At 39.0% G+C, this 27,403-nt stretch overlaps 1 protein-coding gene across 4 annotated transcripts in view; it reads left to right on the forward strand.

Moving 5' to 3' along the window:
- The first annotated feature begins 1,546 nt into the window (after window positions 1-1,546).
- nfat5b (nuclear factor of activated T cells 5b) overlaps window positions 1,547-27,403 on the forward strand; it is a 39,723-nt gene continuing 13,866 nt past the window's right edge. The window contains exons 1-4 of one of the 4 annotated variants that reach the window (XM_037750842.1): window positions 22,474-22,582; window positions 25,259-25,353; window positions 25,540-25,613; window positions 27,073-27,135. Coding sequence is in view for 1 of the 4 variants with exons in the window: in XM_037750813.1 (XP_037606741.1) it covers window positions 1,797-1,869; window positions 22,457-22,582 (199 nt within the window). In the remaining 3 variants the exon portion in view is untranslated. Of the gene's footprint in view, window positions 1,870-22,454; window positions 22,583-25,258; window positions 25,614-27,072; window positions 27,136-27,403 lie in introns of those variants that run through there. The other 3 variants (XM_037750822.1, XM_037750813.1, XM_037750831.1) reach the window with 3 other exon arrangements.

The raw sequence follows: 27,403 nt of genomic DNA on the forward strand, positions 1-27,403 counted from the left end.
CTAAAATATGGAAAATGTCCTGCTTTTTTACTGTTTTATATCATATTAAACTGAAAATCTTTGGTTTTTGGACTGACAAAACAAGACATTTAAAGACATCACCTTGGACTGTGAGAAACGGACATTTTGTCACTATTTTTGTACATTTTCCAAACAATTAATCAATTAGTCTAGAAAATAATTGTTAGTTGTAGCCCTACTTCAGGCGTATGATGCTACTACCTCTGGATGTTATCAGATTCAACAAGATATCATTTTACTGTGTATACAGTCAAAATAGATAATTATGTAATGTAATACGATCTGCAGATCTGTGAACCATAAACATTAGTATGCACTTAATATCTATTGCCAGGTGCCTTTAAATGCCTTTTTACCATTTTAATGTGTTGCTGCTGTTATTCACCTGTGGCTTTAATGTGCAATGAAATAGATGAATGGCTAGATGTCATCAAATTATTACCAGGTATAATCTGTTCTCATCCAGATAGTTTGATGTGCTCTCCCAACTCTCGTTTGTTTTTTTCTACGATTTTGATGGACTGATCCTCTAACTTTGTAGGGTGCAGGTGTGATGGAAGTACATGACCTGTAACAGAAATAGATAATGATAACTAAATGTAAAGGTCAGATGACAACAAATGCCAGCTGCAGAGCAGTATGGATGGGTCGGCTGAGACCAATAGTAAGGAGTTGGAGGCCCACTGCAACTCAACAGGTTAAGGTTATAGATGGATAGATAGATAGATAGATAGATAGATAGATAGATAGATAGATAGACTGTAGCCTATAGATAGATAGAAATAGGCCTACTGTATAGACAGATAGATATACTATATACTGTAGATAGATAGATATACGGCAGAGATATAGATAGATATACTGTTTAGACAGATAGATATAGATAGATAGGTAGATATATACTGTAGCCTATGGATGGGTAGATATAGACCTACTGTATAGATAGATATACTGTATAGATAGATAGATAGATAGATAGATAGATAGACAGATTGATAGATACTGTAGACAGATAGATAAATAGATATACTGTATAGATATATAGATATAGATAGATAGACTTACTGTATAGAGAGATATATAGATAGATGGATAGATAGATGGATAGATATAATGAATACTGTATAGAATAGATATAATGAATAGATATACTAGATAGATAGATAGATAGATAGATAGATAGATAGATAGATAGATAGAACACATTGAATATAACCTAATAATAACTAATAAAACTACAAAAAGTTAATGTGCTTCACAAAACATGAAAAATATAAGGTAAAACGACAGTAAAGTGCGCAGTACAAACTGTCACTACCGGTGCAGTATATAAGTAGCAGTAATACTGTGTGTACTGTACAAAGTTAGCATAGATTCACTCACATATATCTCCTTATACTATTATATTATTATTATATTATACTACTTATATTATACTCACCACATACTGTTAATAATATGATCCCGACGTGCTCTTTACGTCATTGCGTCATCAGTGAGTGGGCGTGGCCTCCCGGTGTGAGCAGAGCTCGGGTCGTCTGTTAAGCTGACAATAACATGCGTCGTACCGCGCGAGGGGGACTCACGAGCCTAGTGACAGCGGAGACGGTTAACCAGCCATAGCGACAGGGTCAACTAACTCACTACACTGCAGTCTTCTGGACACGAGAGTGAAGGTTTTCTGACAGTCAGAGAGAGAAAGAATATAATATCGCTCAGTGACGGTAAACTGACGACTTTAAGGTGTCCGGTTTCCTCAACTCGGAGGGATTGCGATGCCCTCTGACTTTATCTCCCTTTTCAGCGGGGACCTCGACCTGAATGCTCCCAGATCACTCTACTCCAAAGGTAACAACAAATGCTCTTTATATTGTCTCCTGTTGTTTAGTTGAAGTGTTTAAAGTTATAGTTTGAGAGTGTAACTTTCTCCTCCTACCTGGTACTCATCATGTGGTGTGGTTCAGCCCCCTCACTGTCACACTGATAGTACAGTGTGAGTCTCTGTGTACTAAGAAGTCCTTCAGCTTGTACTCTTGGTTGTGTTTCTTGGGGCAAGGTGAAGTTGTGTTTTCTCTTTCTTTCTGTTTTTTTTTTTTTTTTTTTTCTCTCAACCTGAAGCCCTCAGCAGCTGCATGCACACCGGTCAGACCAGTTTACTGTCCCCCTGCCAGCTGAAAAGCAGTGCTGTGTATATTTTTTGTGGGTTGTCTGATTAGGCCACCAGGGCCCCCCTTGAGGCTCCACACATCATGCTCCACACTGCCCCTAGTGGATACTGCATACAGTTAAAACTGTGTACTGTCAGTGAGTTGGAGCCCAGGAGCAGGTGTATAATTATGTGTATTGTAGTACGCTTATTCACAGAAAAGGTTAATCCATTGAATAATTACCACTCAGACACTTAAGTGGAAATATGCTAATTTGCATCATACCAGCAGAGGGAAAAGTGCAGTGCTGGTAAGAAACAAACTGCTGCAGCAGTTATTTCTGCACAAACGTATTCTCAGAGCTACAAAGTCTTCTGCAGTGTGTAGTGTGCGCGCATACACGTGAGGTGGAGCGAGCTGAGTGAAGGCAGGCAGGCAGAGGAGCAGAGACTCCGGCCCTGGAGACCAAAGCTACGGTCTCCCCCGCGTCCTCCGACCGCGGCCAACACTGTTTTTCAAGACGGGCTTCACTAGATATAACTTTGCGGTTTTGGTGCTTCCGTGTAGTTTGTGTTGGAGTCTTGTCTGAACAGCGTAGCCACACGCGAGCGCGCATATGCGACCCGGCTGATTTATACGTGTAAGAAGTTACAAACATTCCCTTTAATGGAATACTATGCAGGAATTGACGCTTACTGTTTGTAAACACAACATTTAACGTCCCGAACACCACCACACACTTCTAGTTGGTCATAAATGATGATTGAGAGTATTCTTTTTATTATTTTTGTACATACATTGTTTTTAGAAAAATCCTGCCTGGTATACTTTTTAATCTAGTTACTAAAGATTTACTGTATGTATGTAGTTGAGAAATGAACATAAAGCTGCATTTGGTAGAAATGGAGCAAATATGATTAAAAAAAGTTATTTTTATAAAACGGTCGCTATATAATGACAGTAGTGCATGAGACAGGTAATCTGAAAAAAATCATGTGCCTCTGTGTCCTTCGGTGCTCCTAATTGCATTTAAAAGATTTCACAGACTGGAGAACTAACAACCAATCAGAGCCGGGCTGGAGTCTGCCGTCTCTGAGCAGCTGTCAATCACTCGCGAACTCCGACCAAACAGTCAAACTAGGCAGCGCTGATAACTGTAATGCCTATTTCTCGTCTCAAATGTTTTCAGAAACATCTTGTAGTGTACTGTTTAGCTGTAAAATGAGAAAGTTTGTGACCCGGCAGCCATGTTGAGATCTGTTGAGGAAATACCAAGCACCGCCCACCAGCTGGAGCACAGCCAATAGGAACGTTCAATAGGAACGCTCTCTCTGTGAAATGACCTGTGATTGGCCAAAGTCTCTCGTCACAGGCTAGATTTTATAAAGCCTGAAAACAGAGCCATGAGGAGGTAGAGAAGTCTAGTTTTCTCTCAGAACACTTGAATTACAATATGCTGAAAGGTTATTATGTTATTTTTGCCCAATGATGCCAAAAAATTGTTGCCTACTGAAGCTTTTAACTATAGCGTTTTTCTACATTAGGGCAAACATATCTTTGAGATTTACATACTTAATCTTCTTGTTATTCATCGGCTGATACATGTGCCGATACCGATATATCTGCAATAAGCAAATGTCGGCCAGTCGTTCGTGCTCTACTTTACAATGACGTCAGGACTTCTGAGGTTTTTTGTGTAACTACAGCTGTTTTGTAATTTAGGAAATAGCCTCTCTCCAGTGCGTTGCCACATCGCAACACAACATCATCCAACAACACAGTTGGAGTTGTGTATATTTGCTGTTTTCATTTTACACATCCAGTAGGCCTAACTGATTATTTGTGCTAAACTAGGCTGAATAGTTCTCATGCTAATCTCTGGTTGTACAGAGATGAAATTGTTAATTGATTCTCATTTAGCTCTGAGTAAGTGAGTGAGTTTTCTTTGGGTTGACCTTCAGAAGTCCTTAATTACTACCAAGGACTCCGATAATTAAGTAAACACGCAAGTTCTCCGATACACAATTTATTTTTTAAGGGTCTGTTCACTGAAAATCTTCTAATTCTTACCCCACAGTATTAAAAACATTTACTAAAATGTTCACTCACTGAATAAAACAATTAAAAAGTAGTAAGCACCAATCCTTTAATATTATTTAGAGGAACCAAGATCCATTGGCAATAAAATAAAACTATTTAAGATTTGTTTTATTATTGAACTCACTTTAGTGCTCATTGATTTATTCAGTTCAACTGACTCGTCAGAAAGCCTGTTATACTGTAGACTTCAATCAATTCATGAGTCAGCTGAAATTCCTTTGAGATCTCTTAGAGACGAATAGTGACTTGTTCTTTAGCCTACCTTGTTTGCTTACTAATCACACTATTGTGTATTTATGTCAGCACAGTCGACTCGGCTGTGTGTGAGAGGTGAAGTTAGTGTTGCATCTTGCCGACAAGGCCAACTCAACCCCCCCGTTTGTCTGTGGGATGGCCCTTTGGTCAAAAAGACAAATATCATTTATTTAATTCATCAAATGCTCAGTATTGACAAGTCATACCTCACATCTGGATAAAAAGAAATTAATCTCTATATGAACGTAATATAGAGTAGGTTGTTGCAGCTTTTTGTAGTAATTTATTAGGTTGTTTGGTCAGTAAGGCTGTTTTGTCAGAAAGCTAAATTGAGGAATTAAGGAATACATATTTTTAGCATGCGAGTAGTTCAGGGAATATCAAGGAAAAACTGTAACAATGGCGCTCAGGATAGGAATGCATTGGTCACACCAACTTTTGTGGTCTGTAAAGGACAGCGGGTTAATAGACGCCATAAAATGCCTTCCCACATCAAAGGTGAGGAATGTTATGGCTTTCCCATAAGTTCTATCAAGCCCGGTTAACAATTGCAAGACCACAGATCTCGACATAGTTGTTTTTTTTCATATTGACACCCACCAAAGCCGGGTCAATCATTAACCCTGTGGCTGCCCTGTGTGTAAACCTGGGCTTAAATAGCACTCTATTAATATTGACTCTGCTGTGTTAAGCAAACTTAGCGGCATGCGCTTAAAAATACTTGATTGCCTTGAAAGCTTGTTGATATCTGATGATGAAAGAAAAAATACCGTAGAGGGAATACATCTGAAAAATAAGTAAAAGTGTATTCTATCCTGTTTCATTAGGTTAGTGACTGTTCTGTCATAAACATAACGACAGCATTCTTTACGGTGTCTTCATCTGTTTAACATCAAGATCGACCTGTTCTGCATACTTCACACAGTCAGTATAGTTGGTATAGATTTGCTTGGTTATTTGCCAGGTTTCACAGAGGAAGCAACCACATGATCATGCTTGACATTGACGATCATTTTCAGACAGTGAAACCAGGATGATTCCCATAAAAATGGGTCACATCGGTCGTATGCTATCTGTCTGAGAATCTACTACTGTGAATCTAGATGCTACTAATAGTACACACTTCTTGTAGGGTCCTTGATATTCACCTTGGGCCTTTGGTTCTGGCCCTCAGGCTCCATCTACGAATGCTGCACTTGGGTTTTGTCAAGTTTGTCATCAGGACCGTCTGTCTAAGGGGCCGTACAGATGCTGCGTCTTTTGCACGCTCAATTCCATTGTTGTCAATGTAGATGCACGGAAAAGTGGGCTCAAACGCGGGAGCGAAGCCATCGTGACGCGCAAGCGTTCCCAAGCGCCTATTTTTCAGCGTGCGGTGGCTGCGCTCCGAGATAAAAATAGTTCAACTTTTGGAACGCTGCAGCGATCACCGCATGTCATGTGACAAGGACCAGATGTCTTTTCTTTCTTCCGTAAATATCATTCTATAGTAAATATATGGAGGAGAAGTTAATCATTTTAGTGAAGGACTACCCAGAACTTTACGATCTGTCCCACTGACTATTTTACTTGCTTCATCCTTTCCGCGCGACACTTCCGCGACGGTGCCGTGGATCAGGACAGCGTTATCAGCGGTAATCGCCGTATGAGAGCAGTGCAGAGTGGCGCACAAACAGGGACTCACTTAACTTAACTTAACTCACATGCACTAACATGCACGTGCGACCGGACCGGCTATGTAAACAAAGCACAGAGAAGCTTGGATTACAACACGCACAGAGGGAGTCGTTCTCTGTTCAGAAGGACATTACTTATTATTATAAAAAACGATTATTATTACTCATTATGTTAATGCTCTGAGTGTTGTATGGAGAACCTTTACTGATGTGTTCACACAACGAGCCAAACAGCATCAGGCTACAAGTCATTTTCAATGGAAGCTGGTGACAAGAATCTACAAACCGCTCCAACGGCGCAGCGATGCATCAACCAGTCATATGTTTTTGTTTCATCCTGTTTTGAGCCGTCTGCAAATATGCCATTAGTCAGTTTGCTGTGCTATTCAGTGACATGGCTACATCAAACGAGCACTTGAGCAACACTTCAACTCGCTGACAATTTAGCTGACCATGCTCGCCGTTTTGTCGCTTTTGTGGCTGATAGTGTGAACATAGCTGAAGTCTTTTTAGTTGAATCCTGTTTATGAACTTGTGACAGTATATATGTTCAAATAAAAGAGAAATCTTTTTTATATTTGATAATTTTTATTAATGAGTCAAATGTAAAGCCTGAATAATACTGGTAATGATACTGGATATAAATTTCTCGCATATCTGATAAGTGCTGTTAGATTCATTGTGTGTGTGTGTGTGTGTGTGTCTTGTAGTTATGCAAATTACTCACACCTCCTTAACTTCCTTTAAATCTAGGCTATTTGATTAATCATTAACACTAACCAAACCTCAGTTAAAAGACTAATCAGGGCCAGGTCAAAATATCACCTCCTCTGGTATTTACTGCACACTTGTGACTTTGTTTTGGCCGCGGAAAATCAATATATGAGTTTAACCTGTTGAAGCTGCTGTAGCACCTGATACTGACGTGTCAATTTTATGGGATTTTTTTTTCTCATCAGTGTTGCAGTCTTAGGGCTGTTTCTGCTACAATTTGTTAATTTGATGTCTTATTAGATCCTCTACCTACCTTTTGTTGTTCTACTAAAGAACTAAATATTTTGCTTTGCGCACAAAAGCTTGTGTCGGCATTTTTTGTGATCTGAAAAATAGCAAGATATCAGAAAATATATCAGAAAATATCTGAAAAAATGTAAGATATTCCCCCCAAAAAATAAAAATGTAAAATATCCCCAAATTATTAGAAAAAATGAATCGTATACAACAAAAATTAGGAAAATTAACTATGAATCTTCGTTTTTTATTTTAACGTCACTTGATTTACTTTAGTAATACTCATATTGCTATTTTTGGTGGTATATTATTAGTACTACATTGTGAATTAACATTTGTGTATGTTTTATGCAGTTTTGTACAGTATGTATGTACTATATAGCACACTAGATTTTATGATCCGCAATGAAGTTATCAGCAAACAAAATTAGCCTATTTTATGTCAACTGTGCTCATGAAATGGAAGCAGATCTTTGCTTATGCCTCGAAGCAACCACAAACACATATCAGCTGTTAGAAAAACTACAAAGTGGAACAAGATGGTGTTTATCTTCCAGAAAGCATTGTTTCTGTTTTAGTTCTGTGTCAAGCTGGATGGAAGAGTTTCACTGGCATTCATTTATAGTTCAGCATAGGATTTCTGTTAATTAATGTGGAGATGATGTTGTCTTCACAGGCCAAAATAGAGCGGAAACATGCATATTCAGATTTAGCTGGTTTAGTGTTGACACACTGTCTTCTTAGTCGTAAGGAGAAGTGCAGGAGGCCATGATGCTTTTGCTCGCAATCATTTTGCGGAAGATTTCTCACACTCTCCTGTGAAAAGCCCAAGGCACCCGTGAGATCTAACATCCACCCCTTGTGTTTCTCTCCTGAGCAAGATGATTCTGAACTAAGACATTCATTATTAAGTAGGGTGAATCTTGGCAGGCGGGAGGCTTTCCATTGGCAGATGAGAAGCAGTAGTTAAGGTGTCAGTAGCTCATAAACAGGCCATGCACATCGTGTTACCCGCTGCCAGGGTATTTCATGGATCAAAAGGAGGGAAAAGTGACACCTAAAATGTGACCTATTGAACTGTCATTTATTACATTTCTTCATAGGAAAATAAATATTTTTGTATATTAAATCCTAAGCACACGTATGAGGCCACATCAGCCTATAAGAAGGAGTGGCTATTAGTGATGTCACGAGAACCGATACTTCGGTACCGAGTCGAAGCCAAAATTCTGAAAATGTGACAGTACTCGTTTATCTACCGTATCACAGGTACCGGGGATCAGGGCTCAAGACTAATGGTGTCCCGTCATCCCGGGGATGACCGAAAATTTCCCTGATAATGCTACATTGTGAACAACAAATCTGTGTTGAAATCGGCAGGAGGAGAGTAATGTTATTTGTTAGCAGCCGGTGGGCAGCACAGTCCTTCTTGGCTAAATAACGGAGCTAACAGCTAACTTTAACAGAGGTTGCATTACATTATGATGTGTTCAAGCTCTTTCCAGTAAAAAATTGTATTGGGTGAAGGTAAATTATAACGTTATCATGATGTGTTCAAATGTAATCTTGTAAAATTTAGTTTTTGGCAAGAAAGTTGGGGCAGATCATCAGGTATTAGTAATAAATTTGCAAAAACCAGTATGCAAATAAAAGAGTGTATGTTATAGTACGTGGAATTTATTGTTTTGATTTTGTTTTTTTTACTTTGGTATCGAGAATCATGGAATTTCACTGCTATTGGCATCGACTACTAGATTTCTGGTATTGTGACATCCCTCGTGGCTATGACATTAATAATCTTATATCTGTAGAAACAAAAACAAATCATTGTAGGGATTTAAAACATATTTAAATAATAAGATGGGTTCTGTTTACAACATAGTCAAATAAAAATTGTTTTTTAGCAATGTGGTGCTTTAAACGAATACTGACATACCACAAACCAGAACACCAGCTTCATGTAATCCAATATACCAGCCTTACAATAAGCCCTCCCTTTGTGAAGTTGATCATATTCAGTTTTTGTTGAGACGGTGCCAGAGAGCTGTTGACTTAGGTCTTTTTGAAGGCTGAACGTTGTGGTTGTGTATTGTTTGATTGTAATGTTCTACAATAAGCTTCAGATTGAAACCAAATTTTAGTTGACCTTTAACACTTGTACTCCTTCTCTCATCATCCCCTTCCTTCTGCAGCAGTTGCCATGTTGTCTTGTTAGTAATGTGAATTATGCTGTTAACGGTAATTAGCTCATGTATCATCCTACTATGTTGTCATTTTTTAACAGCATCCTGAAGTGATTCGCGGTTGCAATTAAAGTTGGCACAGACGCATTTAATTCAACACTCACTTAATTGTCTTATGGTAAAGGCAGCACAGATATTCAGGTTGCGTAGGGAGTTGATCTATTGCTACAGGTCTCAGGTCTGCGTTGTCAATATGTCTAATACCTGAGTGGATCTGAGCGGACTCGCTATAGGCTCCGTTCTTGTGGTGCGTCATGATCATCACAGGAGAAAATTGTTTTTATTATCCAGAATGGAGAGTAGGAAAAATAACATGCAGGGTAGATTGTTTTCATTCTCAAATAATCTGCCAGGGACAACGGTTTTCTAGAATGTAAGGTGACTTTATCAAATGTTCATCTGTTCGCTGTTCATTTCCTTTTTCCCACCAACAGTCAACTTTTTTTTCTTGTATGACAACTAGGGCTGGGTATTGGTACTCAATATCTTTGTTTGTTTTATGTAGGTGATGAGACATAGTCATAGTTGGCGCCTACACAACCTGTCACATCACAATGTCTCCTCATAGCGGCTCATACAGGGAGGTATTTCATGACCTTCAAGAATGCTGAATTCCTTTGACATAGAGTAGTCAAACAATCCATCCTACAGGCTAACGGTTGTGTTATCTCAATATCCTGTTTTCATTCATTTTTCTGAGTCATCTGCTGCTTCCTTGGCAGACTGGCAGCAGGTCTGGAACAGGCTGGCTGATTCCCCCCTGCATCCTGTCATTGTTGGTATTCTTTCTGTCTTTACTGACGTGACACTAAAGGGTTTGGATACTGAGAGAAATGCCTGGTGGCGCCAGAGAAAGGATGACTGATTATTGTAGCACCTCTGTCTTTTCTTTGTTAACTTGTCAGGGGATAACCCTTATCAAGATGGTATTGGATTGTTTAGAAAAGGGAAGATGTCATTGAAGGGGGCGCTAACGTAACTGTTTCATGCACCCTCACACAAATCTTTATTCTGGACAGAGCTTTGTAGAACTCATTCATACTTCATGCAAGAAGCACCAACACCATCGTATTTGTTAAATTTGTTGTTAAAGTCAATTCCTGACTTTGGTCACCCCAGGGTAGATAAACAAACAACTACAAACCAAAACATATGCCATCAGAATAATTTGAAAGATGATATAATCACATAAAGATTAGGCACTTCCTATGTAAGATTTTTATAAATACTGAACCTAAAAAGTACAAAAAGTGTTAGGACGGTTTGAGGACACCTCTGACTACAGGTAGACGCTTGTGCTCCTGTTGGTAATAGAGTGCGGCAGGGATGATGTATTTTGGTAGGCCAACCAGGAAGTTGGCATCACCCTGGTTTCCTTGACAAAAACCCAATGGGATTTTTCCATTGGGGTTTGGGTTATTGCAGAAAATAAGCTCTGTGGCAAAAAAAACGTTTATGATACTTACACGTTTTGTTCAGCAAGATTATCTCCACAAATGAACACCACTTTTATGATTTTTGAAGTGTAAATGCAATCGCCTGAAGTAAAACGCTAACGTTAGGCTATAAACGAAGTACACCACGGTCGCATGAGCGTGAGTATACACCACGAGGCTGTAACGGCGGACGAGTTGGCGTGATGACGTTTAGTAGTTTTCATTTAGCCACTTGTTAGCAACCGACTTTTTTAAGATTTATTGATGTATTTTATGTCGTAGAACAAAATGTTAAAACCTCCTCAGCTTGTGTTGACCACAGACCTTATTTCAGGCATCTGACTAAAAACTCATTCAAAAAACCCATTGACTTCCAGACGAGTAAGGCTGAAGTGCTAAAATGCAAACTCATTTCTGGGTTTTAGGACTCATTCCTGTAGCACTCTATAACTTGATTGTTGTTGAAAATTAAAAAATACTCAACTATGAAACTAAAGGACTAGTGCACACTGAAAACTGAATAAAAGGAACAATCTAATTGATTTTAGGTGTGTAAACCCTTTCTCTACATTTTTGGACTCTGACTTGGTTGCTTGCGTCCCAGCTCTCTTTTTTTGTTATTGGTTGAGCGCAATGTTTTTTTTATTGTATTTTTATTAACATGAAGCTCCTATTGTTCCAATCACAGTATTAAAGACATTATTTCACTTTCATTTAGTTTTGAAACTAGATAACTGAATAGATACACAAGAATGTCACAAGTATAATAATAGTATTATAAGGACATAATGCTTTAAGAAAAATAGACTTGTATGTATATATGTTAGATGAGGATTAGTTGATTTAAAAGTTGTTTTTCACATTGAACTCAAATCAAACTGTCAGAACAGGTAAATCAATACCTAAAAACATCAAACAGCTAGTCACAAGGTCGCCAACTGAATTTTTTTTTATGATACCTGAAACACATTCAGTAACTACTGGAGGTCTGCTTAGCTCGTAAATACATTATGATCCTTTTAACCTTGTGTAACGTTGTCCTGCCATAGTGTCATTTAAAATCAAAGGTGATGTTTGTTTCCAGCTCCCACACAGTGGAATCCCTTGCCTCAGGACAAGTCAAGACAAGTCAAGGTGAACTGGCGCTCTCCTTAATAGCATTACATACATTTATGTAGGTCGTCGGTTACGTTCCTTTTAATCCCTTGCACCTGTTGAAGTCAGGCGCCTTGTTACAGCTTCAGAAAATAACAATTATTGTTAATTTGAATTATAAATCAAATTCTCATTGTGTTAATCAGTAGTAACAGCATTATATTGTGTCAGCAATATTTTGTCTGTCTCCTCTTGCCACTCCTTCATGCATCAGAGTTGGAGTTTTTTTGATGAGTTAAATAAGACGTCATCATCAGATATGACAATGTTCATTTCTCACCCTCTCAGCAAGCCACAACCTGCTCAGATAGACAGAAAAAAAACTAATAGGCTCTCTTAAAATTACATTTTGATTGCAGCAGTGGTGTTTTGAGCAATAAAAAGTACATTTTTACTTGATCAGACAGTAGACTGTGACAAGAATCTCACCCAAATCTATCTGTGGTGACCCCAAAATGAGTTCTTCCTACTTTTTCAGTAAAACCGTCAAACAAAGGCCAGAAGAACTTCATTCAGTTTTGTGGTAGCGGTGGCATTTGCTGATTCTTGACCTCCTTTCTCCCCCGTCCACTGTGGGTTTCGCCTGACTAATCGGTAGACATTCCAGATCCTTATTTAGACTTTATGCCAAATCGTCTTAAGTAATTAATGTCTGGAGGCGTATAGGCTCAGTCTGGCTCTGGAAATGAGGGACACATTGTCAGAAATCTGGAAAATGGCAAGTCTTAAAGAAATAAAACTTGGGAAATGGACAGAAATACTGGAGCAGGTTGAGGTTATGGTTTTATATTCTGCTGCTTTTTTTAAGGCTGTGATTGTTTTGAAATGGCTTCTCAGTTTACAACATTTTTGGCATATCTAGTCCTTTATTCTTACACTCATACGTTCTATTGTGAATTTCTGAGTGCCTCAAGACGCAAAGAGACCTTCCCAGTCTACGCTAAATGTTGACCCAATGCCAGCTATTTTGTTTGCTATCTGTTTATTCACACTTTCTTATCAATTGTCAACAGCTTCCATCAGAAATCAGCCCGCAAGGTTTCCAAAACAAGACCTCTGTGAAGCCACAAGCTATTTTTAGATCATGCTCACTGTGATTGGATGCCCTGTTCGGAGCTGGCATTAACATGCGTCTTGGGTGATCCGATCACGAGTGGACAGCTCTAAGTACAGGTGTTAACGCACTGGGGCTGAGCGATTTTGAAAAAATATCTAACTGCGATTATTTTGAATGATTTCTGCAATTGCGATATGATTTGCGATATCAGATTGATTGATGCATTTCTTTGAAAAACTTATTGATTATGGTGTGATTTTTGGGGGGATCTGTATGAAACAAAGATGTTTTATTAAGTCTTTAGAATATGATGTGTAGGACATCTCTGCAGCACCACAATATTTAATTTAAAATGGCGTTTTGACGCCTTTAACAAATATTGCGCCTCCTACAATTTGAAAACTGCATTAGGCCATATTGTGATTTTGATCAAATTTGGATTAATTGTGCGGCCCAGGCCAAATGTTTGGCATGAAATAGAAATAAAAACTAAACTAAATAACTATTTTGCAGACTTTGAGTAGCTTATGAATTCAGTTTTGCTGTGATTCCTTGCCAGGTTCAGACTAAATGTGGTTAGCGTGGCAGCTTGGTGATGTCACACTGTCGATAAGTGTGTGCGTTGTTGCCAAAGGCTCTTCCTGTTGCCTCAGCACGGTTTTCCTGAGAGCCGGACAGAAACGCCCTCTGTTGGCACACCAAACATTTTGTTGAACACTTCTGTTATACTGCAAGTTGTTAGTGTGTGTGTCTGTGGGTTTGTGGTCTCCTCTGATTCAGAAGAAAACAGCCAGTCATTTAGGAACTTCCCATCATCAGTTTGGCCTGATTTCACTTGAAGAGTCGTGTAGAAGTTTAGCACGTCCCAGTATCTGTGTGTTAGCATGGCATTTTTTGGTGAGTGTGCATGTGTGTGAGCATGCGTGTGTGCGTTGTCTTCTGTAAATACTTTGAATTCCTCTGCTTTTTGAAGTCACGCTCTCATGTTAAGCTCAGTGTCTGTTTCATCTTTTTGAGTCCGCTGGTAAACACAGAGCCCAATGCAGATGAGATTATTACTCAGCCAGAATTTGACTATATTTTTCCCAGTTGTATACTTCCAGTAATCTGAGTAAGTGCTGTGTGAGGATGTTAAATACGACTAACAAACTTGACCTGTAGCTGGGTGGTTGGGCCCTCACAGGAGCCTCAGTGGGCTGTTTTGTAAAGCCATCATGGCTTTACAAAACAGCCCACTGAGGCCCACTGAGGTGCTGGTGGTGGGTGGTGGTGGGTGTTTATTGAAAGCAAGTCATGTAAACTGATGCCTGGAGGTCGTTCCTGGTCACTTCAGGATTAGCTGGACTGAAAGAGCTGCCACAAACTCATGTAAGACTTTTTCAAAAAGCTTATCAGAACTCAAAGATTATTGGGATTGCTGGAATTAATAGCCAAAATACAAAGTGTCTACAATTAGGTCTTTTCATTTGGGATTGACCTAATTAAGAGCTGCAGCCATACACTATAGCTGCTTCTGAATGAGCACATTATTTTTAAGGGCGGCTGATATAAAATATCTATCTCCAAACTTGAACTCCTCGTTTGTTTTTGGCCTAAAATATATATATTTATGCCTCCGTGCCGAAGACAGTCGTGGCCGGAGCCATTATGTTTTCAGGTTGTCCATCCGTCCGTATGTACATCCAATTCTGGTGAAGGCGATATCTCAGGAATGCCTGGAGGGAATTTCTTCAAATTTGGCACAAACATCCACTTGGACTCAAAGATGAGCTGATTAGAGTTTGGTGTTCAAAGGTCAAGGTCACTGTGACCTCATAAAAGACGTTTTTGTCCATAACTCAAGAATTCTTACGCTTATTATGACCATTTTTCACAAATGTCTAATATGAAAAAAGGATGACGTGATAACATTTAGGACAGACATGTTGATGATGTAAACTGCAACTTGACTGGTTGGCAGAGGCATACAACCGCAAAGCGGTAATTGTAGTTTCAAATACAGTCATTCTTTTCTTTGGTGTTTCTTCACCCTGAATTGCAGGCCGACATGTAGCTTGGTCCAGGTCTGATGTAAGTTTACAGATGGACCTTCTACAGGGAATATGAATTGATATTGTGAGCAGTGTTTGATCTTTATACTTTTCCTTTCTTTTGCTCACAGTGATCCATTGGATTCACCTTTTTTAATTACTCTTGTAAGATTATCACCGGCCTAAGCAGCCTTCACTGTTTGTACAGTAAGATCAGCACAAGGTGGATTAGGGTAGAAAGCTGATAGAAATATGTTGAAATACTGGCTTATGGTCAATCTTATATTATGTAAGCTCATTAAGTATGAAAACAAAATAGTTTTCAAGGTAATATAATATTATACTCGGGCTGCCCCCGTTAGTCAATTAGTCGACTAATTGGTCGTTTGGTCTTAGTCGACTAAGATTTCTTTTCATGCTTTTTTTCAGCCCTACTATTATACACTTATCATTCTCAGTTCCTGACTAAAAATGCTGTTGCTGTTAAACAATCAGAAATGTGTGTTTGTGATTAGGGCTGACCCGAATGCTTTGAAGCTTTGGCCGTTGCCATGGTAATCAACCTCCAAATCAATATTCGAATGCTTAAGGCTTTTTTTTTGTTTTTGTTTGCATAAGTATGTAATAATAAATACATCCCAAAATAGCCCATGAAATAAGGAATAATACCACAACATTATTCATTATTCATATTTAACATTAGTCAGTATTATTTATTCTCAGACGGATATCGTGAAGCTTTGAATATCTTGAATATTTCTAACCGAAGCTTCGAAGCCCAAAAAGTGGTATTCAGGACAGCCCTAGTTGTGATGCTACTGTAGCTACATCTATTATTCAACAATTGTTGTTTCACACATCCTCTCTAATTCTGGTAATTCTGGTCTGTTTCTTCATCAGGAGAACAATTTATCAGAAGTAATGATGGTGCCATGATCCTTCCTGAATGCAATAGGTGGTTAAATGCAATGATGGCACCTCCAATTGTAATGGCTGCTATTGTGCAGGAGGCTGAGTAATCACTGACGACTTTTATTTCAACACATTTGAGTCATCATGTCTGATGTAATCACTACGTGTATATTAGTGACAGGCTGCAGTCAAAATGAAAGTTATGTGCCCTAGGTTCCACTTGTAACTGATTTTATTTTACGAGGCAATATTAGTTTGTAGATCAAACACTTGAGATGCCGGAAAAATGAAGTGTGCGGTATATTTATAGCTCTATTTATTACTTAAATTATGACAGTAAAATGATATAAAACATTCTGTACTCACCTCAGACAATCTGATTAAAATATGACTCATAACTTGTGACCTGAAGGTGACGCAATCTTACAACAGATATTGATCACTTTTAATGGCTGACACTGTATGAAAAGGATTCACAGCTCATGTCTAAATAATGCAACAGCAAATGAATGACCTGTCATGATGAAATGCACGAATTCATCAAAATCAGGAAGCGTTGGAAGCATTGCAGGCAGATCATGCATTAATTGACACGTCATCACATTACCTACAGTTGGCCTATGTCAGTCTGATTATCACTGCTGTTACCAGTTGCTGTTTTCTTGCCTGTGGCCTTTCCCATCTGCCACCTGTCACTGAAGAAATAGTTTCTGACCACAGAGGTAACGCCTGTCGGATGTTTTCACTTAATCACACCTACTCTCACTACGCCTCCGCATGCTGTCATGTTCATCATGTTGTCACTCCACTTTTACAGTACTCTTTGCCAAGTTTGTCCAGCTCGTAAATATACAATCAGTTGCCGGTTTATTAGGTACACCTAGCAATACCTCCTGCAATAAATCTTACCGTTGTGAGGGTTATAACGTTCAGTTTTTGTTGAGGTGATGATTCAACTTTGTGGTCATTTTTGAGGCTGCACACTGAGAAATACTTCTGATATTTAGTCTGCCTTCATTGATACTGTTAAGTGTCACCAAATTAATCTCAATATTAAAGTACGTTGATAAAATTGGCTGGGATTTTGGGGATGACTATTTGTGGTGTCAGGAAATAATGACATAGAAAATCATCAGTAATGTAGGTATGATGATCAGCTCAAAGATAAGCTCACATTTGTGTCCCTTAATGCAGTATTTAAGACCAGGAAACATAGGTGTAAGTTACATCACAATATTGCAGTCCCATTTAAAGGTGCAGTGTGTAGGATTTGGCGGCATCTCGCGGTGAGGTTGCTGAAACTTCTCTTCATGTGCCATGCGTGTAGGAGAACTACAGTGGCTGACATGAAAACAGGACTGTCCCTCTCTACAGCCAGTGTTTGGGTTGTCCGTTCTGGGATACTGTAGAAAAATGGCGGCCGGCTCAGTGAAGCGGACCCGCTCCCTATGTAGATATAAATTTTATATCTACATAGGGAGCGGGTCATGAACAGCTCATTCTAAGGTTACAAAAACACAATTTATTTTCAGCTGATTATACACTGAAGAAAAGAAACTAGGGCTGTCAAAGTCAACATGATAATAAGGCGTTAACACACATTCGTTTTAACGTCACTAATTTCTTTGACGCTTTATGAAACTAGAAAACCTAAAAACCTTTAACGCATTAACGCAACTTGCGATTTCTAGGTTGTAGCGGGTTCAGCTTTAAAGATAGAGTGAAGATACTGGCATCATATGAGACTAGAACATCTAAGGAATCCATTGGTACCAACCACGTCATACTAGCTTGTCGGAAGGAGGTTAAATAACGCTCCAAACTTAAACTGAATTAAAGAAAACTAGGAAAAACTGGCATGGTCATTTTCAAAGGGGTCCCTTGACCTCTGACCTCAAGATATGTGACTGAAAATGGGTTCTATGGGTACCCACGAGTCTCCCCTTTACAGACATGCCCACTTTATGATAATCACATGCAGTTTGGGGCAAGTCATAGTCAAGTCAGCACACTGACACACTGACAGCTGTTGTTGCCTGTTGGGCTGCAGTTTGTCATGTTATGATTTGAACATATATTTTATGCTAAATGCAGTACCTGTGAGGGTTTCTGGACAATATTTCTAATTTTTTTGTGTTCTTAATTGATTTTTAATAATGAATATATACATACATTTGCATCCAGCATATTTGCCCACACTCATGTTGATAAGAGTATTAAATACTTGACAATCTCCCTTCAAGGTACATTTCGGACAATCATGCGATTAATCGCTATTAAATATTTTAATTTATTTTCGATTGACAGCCCTAAAACTCATTTCAATTCAGTTTATTTTTATATAGCGTCAAATCATAACAGAAATTATCTTGAGAGGCTTTTCATATAGAGCAGGTCTAGACCGTACTCTAAAACACATTTATTAATATTGTATTCAATTTCTGCCAATAGATGCCCCTAAATGTTACACACTGTTGCTTTAAAATTCTAGGCAATATCAACCACATTCATGTTATATATAATATTTTAGAGTTTTAAAATATGATAATGATTTATCAGCCAATATTAATTTTAAACATAAAAATATGACGAAACAAACATTTATGATAATGACCCCTTAAATCTGATCATTTATTAATAAGTTACCAGAGCAGGGCATTTTGTTTGCAGTTGGATAATAAACTTTTATCAGCCGGGCTCTAATAATATTGATACCATGTGAATATTGCCCAGTTATTTATTAGTATTAAACCAGAGTTGTGATCTATCATACACTGATTCTTGCATTAGCTATGCATTAATTAAGCGTGAATGGTATACTCATATTGTAAAGAGTATTATTCGGGCTATTGTGTAATCTCTTAGTAATGGGTGCAGTGTCAAATAAGATAATATGCGATGGTGACATTTTACAGAGAAGATTCAAAGTTTTGCCACACTGTTTTAATATTGTTCATGTATAAATATCCTGCATTTTGAATGCCCAGTTCTTCACTTGAGTTTGGTTAATGCTGTTTAATTTTCTAATTTTCTCAACGTTATCTCACGAGAGGCGCAAGCGCTCAGAAGACTTCAGTCCCCTGATATGCGTTGCTATGGAGTCCCTGGCAGCCTTCATGTAGGCTTGGCTGTAAACATTTCAGGGTTGTTGTACATGGTTTGCTGCAGGTGCCAGCTCCTTCACTGTTTCTGCTTCACCTTCGCTGCTTGGAATAATCTCCAAATGTACTGAGCTTAATCTCATCTTCCCCATCACTTTTTGATCAGTCAAGTTCAATAAATTCACCTTGTGAATCTCCGTAGCCTGAATTTTACACATTAACGTTAACCTACATAAAGCAGGTTATTCTATTGCTTCATTTCTGCTTGGCAGGATTCCACATGACAATACCACTAACCAGTTGAGCAAGTAGCGAAAAGGGTCTGGGAGCACACAGTAAACAAGACAGGGAGAGGGAGAGAGGTAGGTGGAGTGGAGGAGGGGGACAGAAGGGGAGTTAAATCAGTCACTCAGCCAAAAAAACAGTGCCACGCCCCAGGTGCCAGGGCTAGTAAGAGCAAGCAGCAGGAATGTGGGGGAAATGAATGGGAGTGTAAGTTCTGCCATTCACATGGTGAGTGCTTTCTTTTTTTTCACCTTTTAGCCTGCACTACTTACCATATAAACATATCACAAGGTATGGTGAGGGTATCAAAAGCAAACATATTTGACTGTTGGCTCCAAATATATCTGTCTTTATGCAGGATTTCTGACGTGGATTTTAAGTGTTTGTTATTTATCCTTCTGTTTTTTACATTGAATGGAAACAAAATGTGTGAAACAGTTAATGAGCCACTTTTCAATTCAGTTGATATTCACCAAAATCTAATAATACTAGCATGAGTAGACTTGATTTAAACTGACCACACGAGCATGGTGTCTGTCAGTGTGAATGTTTTTGGTCAGGCTTTAATCTGTTATTATGATGATCACAGAAAGGACAGAAAATGAAAGGTTTTCCTCAGTGGTCAGCGGTCTGCACAACATGACTGCAGTCTTAAGTTCAAGTGAAAACATCACGTGGCGTGTGAGTTCGTACAGTTTATTTCCCAGTTAACGAGGCTGACCTTTTTTAAATCGTCTCCTGTGTGAAAGGGACAGTGTTTTGTCACGTGTAAATAAAGAATTGCACTCTGTCTGCTTACGAGGAAACAAGTATGCCGCAAAATGCTCAATTTTTTCAGCCTTTTAAAAACGTCAAGGGACTGTGGAAACACTTTGAACAGGCCAGCTAGTGATTCGAGACCACTGCTCTGAGAGAAGAGTACATATTTTCTGTCTGTGCGGTTGGCAATCTGTTTACTGGAAGTGCTGCTCACTCAGAGCACATGTTGCTGCATGTGCAGTCAGTCAGCGAGCCCCAAGAAGACTGTGGAGTTAAAGAAGTGTAAATGCACGGGCAGAGAAAGTGTTTTTGTGGAGACGGTGGGGGGGCGACTGTGTGCATGTGCGTGCATGTGTGTCTTCGATTTTTGTTTGGAGAACTTAGCAAATAACCAGCGAAACCACACTAGAACCCTGTGTGTGTGTGTGCATGTGTGGTTCAGTTATATGAGTTTGCTGAGTCCAGATTTAAGCTCCCTTTCTGGGAACCAGCATTCCCTGCTCGTCTAAAGCGAGCTGTAAGAGACTGGAGGGCTTTGGGAATGAAGAGGCATGGGCTGGTTTCAGTATGTCCCAGGTTTGTCTATTGTACACAGCGAGTGGTAACAATGGGAGGGTTAAGTATCTGATATACACACCGGACCCTGGGACTCAGCTGCAAGTAATTAAAGCTGGCAGTTGGCAGAGAAGAGAGTCAGGCAACTGTAATGGCCGCTCTAAGTTCATACCATAATATTTGGATGATGAATCAGGCTGCTAGTAAAAGTGTTGTCATGCTGTTGACCCAAGGCTTTCTCCCCTCCCCGTGTCCCGTTGGCCCCGAGGGAGGCAGGAGAGAAAAAGGCTTTGTACCACCAGTCTGTTTGTAATGAGATGTGCTGTTTATTTGGTATGCTACAGCTTTTGCTTTTACCTCAGTAGTTTCATCATTTAGTGCCTTGTGTACCATTTTAGCTTCAATGAAATGGACAATCTTGTTAGACTTCCATAGATAAGATGTAGCTTGGATGTTAGCTTTCCATCTCCTTGGTTAACAAGGTTTAAGGTAAACAAAAATGTCACAAATAGGGCAACTAATGATAATTTTAATCTTCGATTAATCTTCCGTTTTTTCTGCATTATTATCATTGTCATCATATGTCTTGTTCTGTCCGACCAACAGGCCAAAAAAACAAATGAACTAAATTTATAATGATATAAAACAAAGAAAAACAGCAAATCCTCACATTGGAAGAGCTGGAACCAGAGAAAAGAGAAAAAATAACTGAAAGTGATTAATTGATTATCAAAATAGTTGTAGATCTATTTTCTGGTGAATGATTTTTTATATGGCTGGAACGTGTATGGTCAGTCTGTGACTTTGTGGCTAAATTGCTACCCAAATAGTCAGTGTTCATGTCTATAATGTTAAATCCAGCTGTACATGTCCACCAGGTCCGCTGAGGACACTAGGGGACGTGCTGCTACACTCAACTGGCCGTTCAAGCGGTGACGTACCCCCTTGTGGAATGCACCTGATTGGTCCCTGGTTTTCTGCTCGCCGTTTCAAACAGGAAACAACATGGCAGCCTGCTTATAAACTTTTTGTTATTCCGTCTAAACAATCCACCAAAAATCTACCTCTGAAAACATTTTAAGCGATAAATAGGCTATGCCACTGCTGAATCTTGTTTCATTTTAGAACTAGATTGCCTAGTTTGACAGCTTGGTCCAAGTTTTGTCAGACGGACGTGTTGCACTGGACGGGCTCTTATGCCTAAAGGACTGTTTCCCACCTTTTCATTTTGAAAGAGCAACGGCCAATGAGGGAACTCCAACACTCGGCCGACCAATCGTGTAACTTCATCACTCAGTGACAGACTTTTGCGTTTGTGGGGCTGGCCCTTTGCGGTCCAGCCAAAAAGTTTATAAAGCCTTTCGTGTCTCCAGAGGGAGCTGTGTGAAGTCTGATGAATTGTCTCAAGTGATGTAATTGAAGACTACAAGTTTGAAAATGAAAAAAAGTGTGTGTGAGTGTTGAGTTAGATAGAAGTAAGTTTACCAGACCACTGTAGCCCGCTGCTCATCAACATGAAATCTACAGTAATTGAATAGAGAAATGGTATTTCTTAGAAAAGCATGACTCAATACATATTTTTCACGTGTTGTGTCTACAAAAAGTATTTTAGCTGACATGTGTGACTCATGATTCTCATGAACAAAAGCCGTAGTGTTCCTGTTGCTATGTCACCTTACCATCCCTTTTATTTGTTCCCGCCTCTCTCAACAGAATCAGCGTATGATCTTCTTCCTAGAGAGCTACAGCTGCCTTCCTCCACTCAGCAGAGCCCAAAAGTCATGAGTCAAAAGAGCGGCGGAGAGGCAGGGCCTCCCCCTTCAGCTGCTCTAGCATCAGGTAGGATCCTATTCCTCTTATCTTTATTTCTCCTCTGCAAGCAGGACTGATCATGCCCCACCCCAAAAACACAACTTGTGCAACCGTCTGTACCTGTAGGAAAACAAACACCTGCACATGACAGGAAAGCCTGTCAATGAACAAGCCTGCTGCTCTGTGATCCTCACGTCAGTCCAAAAAAAAAATGCTTAAAAAAGATTTTACATCATTGGAGTTAAGTCAGCTCAACACGCCATCTATTTGTACCTTCTTATGAAATATTTGGTCAAGGGATTGTTGTTGTGAATACATGCTGTTGTGATCTACTGTATGTCATGGTCTCTTGCAGCAGCAACAACGTGTTGAAATGTGGGTCATGTATCGCAGGTTTAGATAGTATTTAGACCCCTGTGCCATCTTCCTTTATGACACAGACTATAAGATACATCAATAATTTAAACCAGGGGTGCCCAAACCTTTTCCTCTTGGAGGGACAAAGCTGAAACTTTATGGTGGGCCACGGGCCAAAAGCATCACCTATTGTATTGTATTGTATTGTATTGTATTGTATTGGTAAGATGCAAAATGGTGCTAGGATCCGAAGTTCTCTTAAATGAACAAGGCCTATTGAAGGAGGCTGGGTCACATGTCATCAACGCGTCATATCTTTGGGGTACAACACATGCGCAGTAAAATCTGGTCAGCACTCGCCGAAATTGAGCCAATCACAACGCACCGCATCTTCAGTCAGACTATGCATGTGTTATACCCCAAGACCCGTGTCCGCCCGTGTCCCAGCCTCCTTCAATAGGCCTTGTAAATGAAATGTGGGATCCTACATATTTAAAGAACATTTTACCTAGAAACATCTGGCGGGTCAAATCAAACCTAATGGCAGGCCAACTTGGTCCGCAGGCCCCACTTCGGGCTGCCAGGGGTTTAAACCGTACACAGAACCCAATGATGACAGAGCCCAACAGAGCTTATTATTTCAAAGTGTTGCATACTCAGCACAAAGCATTTGGTTGTTTTAACTATTTTTCACTTTTTGTTTTTAGAGAATTAGGAAGCTCTGAGTGGCTGTAATCACCTTGTTGACCATTTTGCACTTCCAAGGTGGAGCTATTGTTCACAGAAGAAAATCATATTGGCAGAGAAACTCAGAAGTGCGTGAATATATGTTACGATAAATACAATGTAAGCTGTGGCCAGTTGTTGTGGTTGATGAGCTTGTTGGCCTCACAGCAAAGAGTCCTTTTAGAAATGAACAACATCTTGATCATTATGCTTGCAGAGTGGTCATATAGAAAAGGGTCACTCCAGGGATGGCCAGATCGATACTGTGGTATTGATACTTTGATACCCACAAGCTATTCATTTGGTATTGATTATTTAAAAAAATATTAATAATAAAATTATATAAATACAAACGTGGGTGGCTGCATCACTTCTAAATGTTTTCACTACTTTTATTTAATGTTTGTGCCAAAACAGCCCTGAGTCCGACATATTTAGCTGACCTGTGTGTCACATGACTGTGGAAACCAATGTGACATCAGAACCTAGCGCACAGCGGCGCACAGTCGCACACTTCCACATCAAACATGTGAGAGAAAGGCAGAAAGGAAACGTAGCGGGGTGCTACCTTTCACCTGTAGATAAAAATAAAGCAAGATGCACTACTTGTGACAATAAAGTGTCACGCACAGCAACACGAGTAAGCTCTTCAAACATTTAAAAACAACACACTCTGAAAGTTATAAGGAGGCTTATTATTTAATCATAGTATTTATGTATTATGTAAGTTATTAATGGCCGGTATGTGTCATGTGACTTATCTTTCAGTGTAATGATCATTTTTTTTCTAAAAATGAACATTATTCTGAAAATTCACATCAGTATTGGTAAAATTGTATCAAAAAATATCGGTATAAAACTTTGGTATTGCCCATTCCTTTTTGCACTCTCAACTTGTAAAACACTGCTGTTTGGTGCATTTTAGATGAACAACAGATGTTCTTTGGGATGTGTCACAATGAGACAGTATTTCATTCAAACAGATCTTTTACCAGTTACTGGAAAAAGTTACACATTTTACTAAAAATGAGCAGCTGAAATTTGTCATTCATTCTGACATTAAACAGTGCAAAAGAACAAAACAAGATGAGGACAAAGTGCTTACACAACAGAGGACATGAATCATATTTTAACTTTAGTAAAGTGTCGAGAGACATTTATTCGCTTTTCCTTTGACCCTTCACATTTTCATTGTGGTGTCCAAATACAAAACTTTCCTCTGAGAATTGACTGTTTGGCCACTCTCCCAATTGGCAATTGATTAAAAAGAACTGTTAAGGGCAGTGATACGTACAACAGTAAAAGCACCAGAAGAAGTATAGAAAGAAAAAAAGAACTCCACACCCTTGTCATTGGTTTTACAGACATGCATACATGGTTTCCTTTCTCCTGCTGCTGTCTGATGATGGTCACAAAAGCAAGGAATTTAGTCAGTGGACAGATAATGTTATAAAATATAGCTTTTATATGACTTTTTGTCTCAAGCACTTTAAGAAATGTTAATTTTTTTTAGTCCCAATCCATTTCTGAAAATCCCCAAATGGCCATCAGGAGAATAGTTAAATAAAATAAGAATAAATCACATTTAGAGTGTGCTTCTCTGTGGCTGTTTTGCTCTAGTGAGTTTCAGTAAATCCATGGACTTCAGTGCTCCATTACAGCCACTTGCAGCACTCTGACCTGGTGGACAAATTTGTCTGTAAAAGAGGAGGAAGGTGAAGTATATTTTACTTTACATGGGACTATAAGTTTAATTGAAACCTGCCAATAACATCATCTGGCTTTTATTTCTTTGTTTATTTTAAAAATATGCTTTTTTAAAGCTGGAGTGTGGGACTGTAACATATAAATGAACGTCCGTTACGAGTTCACACAATGCTGATTAAGCTTATCGCCATCAGGGAAGGTTCTCTGTATTTCACAGTGTACCGGAGTTGTGGTGTCTGTGACGACTTTCCCGCCCTGGCGCCTGCAGGTGAGCTCGCTGCATCTCCCCATGTCCCCCCAGAGCGCTCTTTTAAAGTCTTCACTGCAATTTTTTTTCACTTTAATCCTTCCTGTCAACGCAGAGTTTCTTTTTTATCCGTAGCATCCACTCCACAAACTCCACTCCACACTTTTCTATGCTGTGTTCACACTACGAGTAACATAACATTTTCAATGGAAACCGGTGACATGAGACTTCAAACCTTTTATTGCACTTTCACATTTAGATATACAGAACTGCTTTCACTTCCATGTCGTGCTACATTGCTGCTAATGTAAGAATGTTTGCATCAAAATAAGATTGGTCCTTATTCACAGTACATCCCCTGAAAGCAAAATCAAATTGTAACAAAACTTTTTACCTAAAATTAAATCAACAGAGCACTGCTTTCACTTTCACATTGTCCTTCTAATTAACATATATTTGGGTTAAAATAATACTTCAAATAAGATTCTTCTTCACCTGAATCCAGTGAGAGAAGATGGATAAAACAAGTATGATACAGTATATTAATCATGTACTCTGGACTGCAGCCACAACATTCAGGAAAGTTTTTCACAGGCTGCCGCTGCATCTCCCCAAATGTGAAGACAAAACATCTCCATCGCCCCCTGGTGGCTGGCTGTTAAGCGCCTGCTTTGATACGCAGAGTTTTCTGTGAGCGGAGCATGCATTTTAAATGTCAATATCAAAGTCGATCATGTTCATTTATTTGTAGGAAGCCAAAATCGTGATTATGATTAATTTTGGATTCATTGTGCAGCCCTAGCTGCTGCTCCGTCACTATAGTCTTTATGGTAATTACTCTCACCAAAGAGAGAGGGGATACAGAAGTTCCACACTTCAACTTTAAACCCACTAGTTCACAGTGAACTCATTTCTAAATGCAGTGTTTAGCAGAACAGTGTTATAATATATATTTTTTTCATTTGCAGCACTGTTTTTGCTGTTTTAAAATTTTTCATGGAATGCATAAGGTATAATAGAAGGAAAACAACAACAACAACAACAACCATAACCCACCTATCAACATCTGTAATAGCATTGGACATCTGACAGTATTTGGTCATAAATTTGGGTTGCTATTGTATGTTTTTGGTTATAATGTACTATATGTCTTTGTGTTTTGATACTCAAAATGACACTACCTCCATACTTTTTATGTGCCTCTTTTTCTTTCCGACTGTGTGTTTTGCAAACTAATGAGTCACCAAACAGTCCATAATGTCAACAGCAGTCTAACTCCTTTTTACTGTCTGCAACTTAACCAGACTTTCCCCCACTCTTCATCTAGTTCATTGTAACTATTTGAATGCTTTTGAAATTACAGTGTATGTCGGCATGCTGGAGCAACATTTTTTTTGTTATTATTCTTTTTAAAAAATCTGAATACGTTTTTACTGTTCAGCTCTTATTGCTCATTCGTTGTCTCGTTTTTATATTCCAGGAAGTTCCCTCTGAAGCAGGGAGTGTCTGCATATAAAATGGTCTGCAGTTCTCTGCTTCATAGGTCAGAAGCTTGTTTATTTTGTCTCTGTGGCTACGTTCAGTCCCAACGAAATGAACTTTTGTAGCAAAAGAAAAATTAAAAAAATTGAAAGTAAAAGCTCCAATAATTGGCATGCATCATATTGTACATATTACTGTTTTGGACTTCCCTCTCCATTTCAACATTTTGGCAATCTTTTCAGTTGATCATGAACAAAACGCTAATAATAATGATAAATTCATTCAGGTTTTTTTTGATGCAAGTTAGTTTATTCACAGTCTTATCTCTT

Source organism: Sebastes umbrosus, chromosome 2, assembly GCF_015220745.1.
Source record: "Sebastes umbrosus isolate fSebUmb1 chromosome 2, fSebUmb1.pri, whole genome shotgun sequence".
Taxonomy (NCBI): Eukaryota; Metazoa; Chordata; class Actinopteri; order Perciformes; family Sebastidae; genus Sebastes; species Sebastes umbrosus.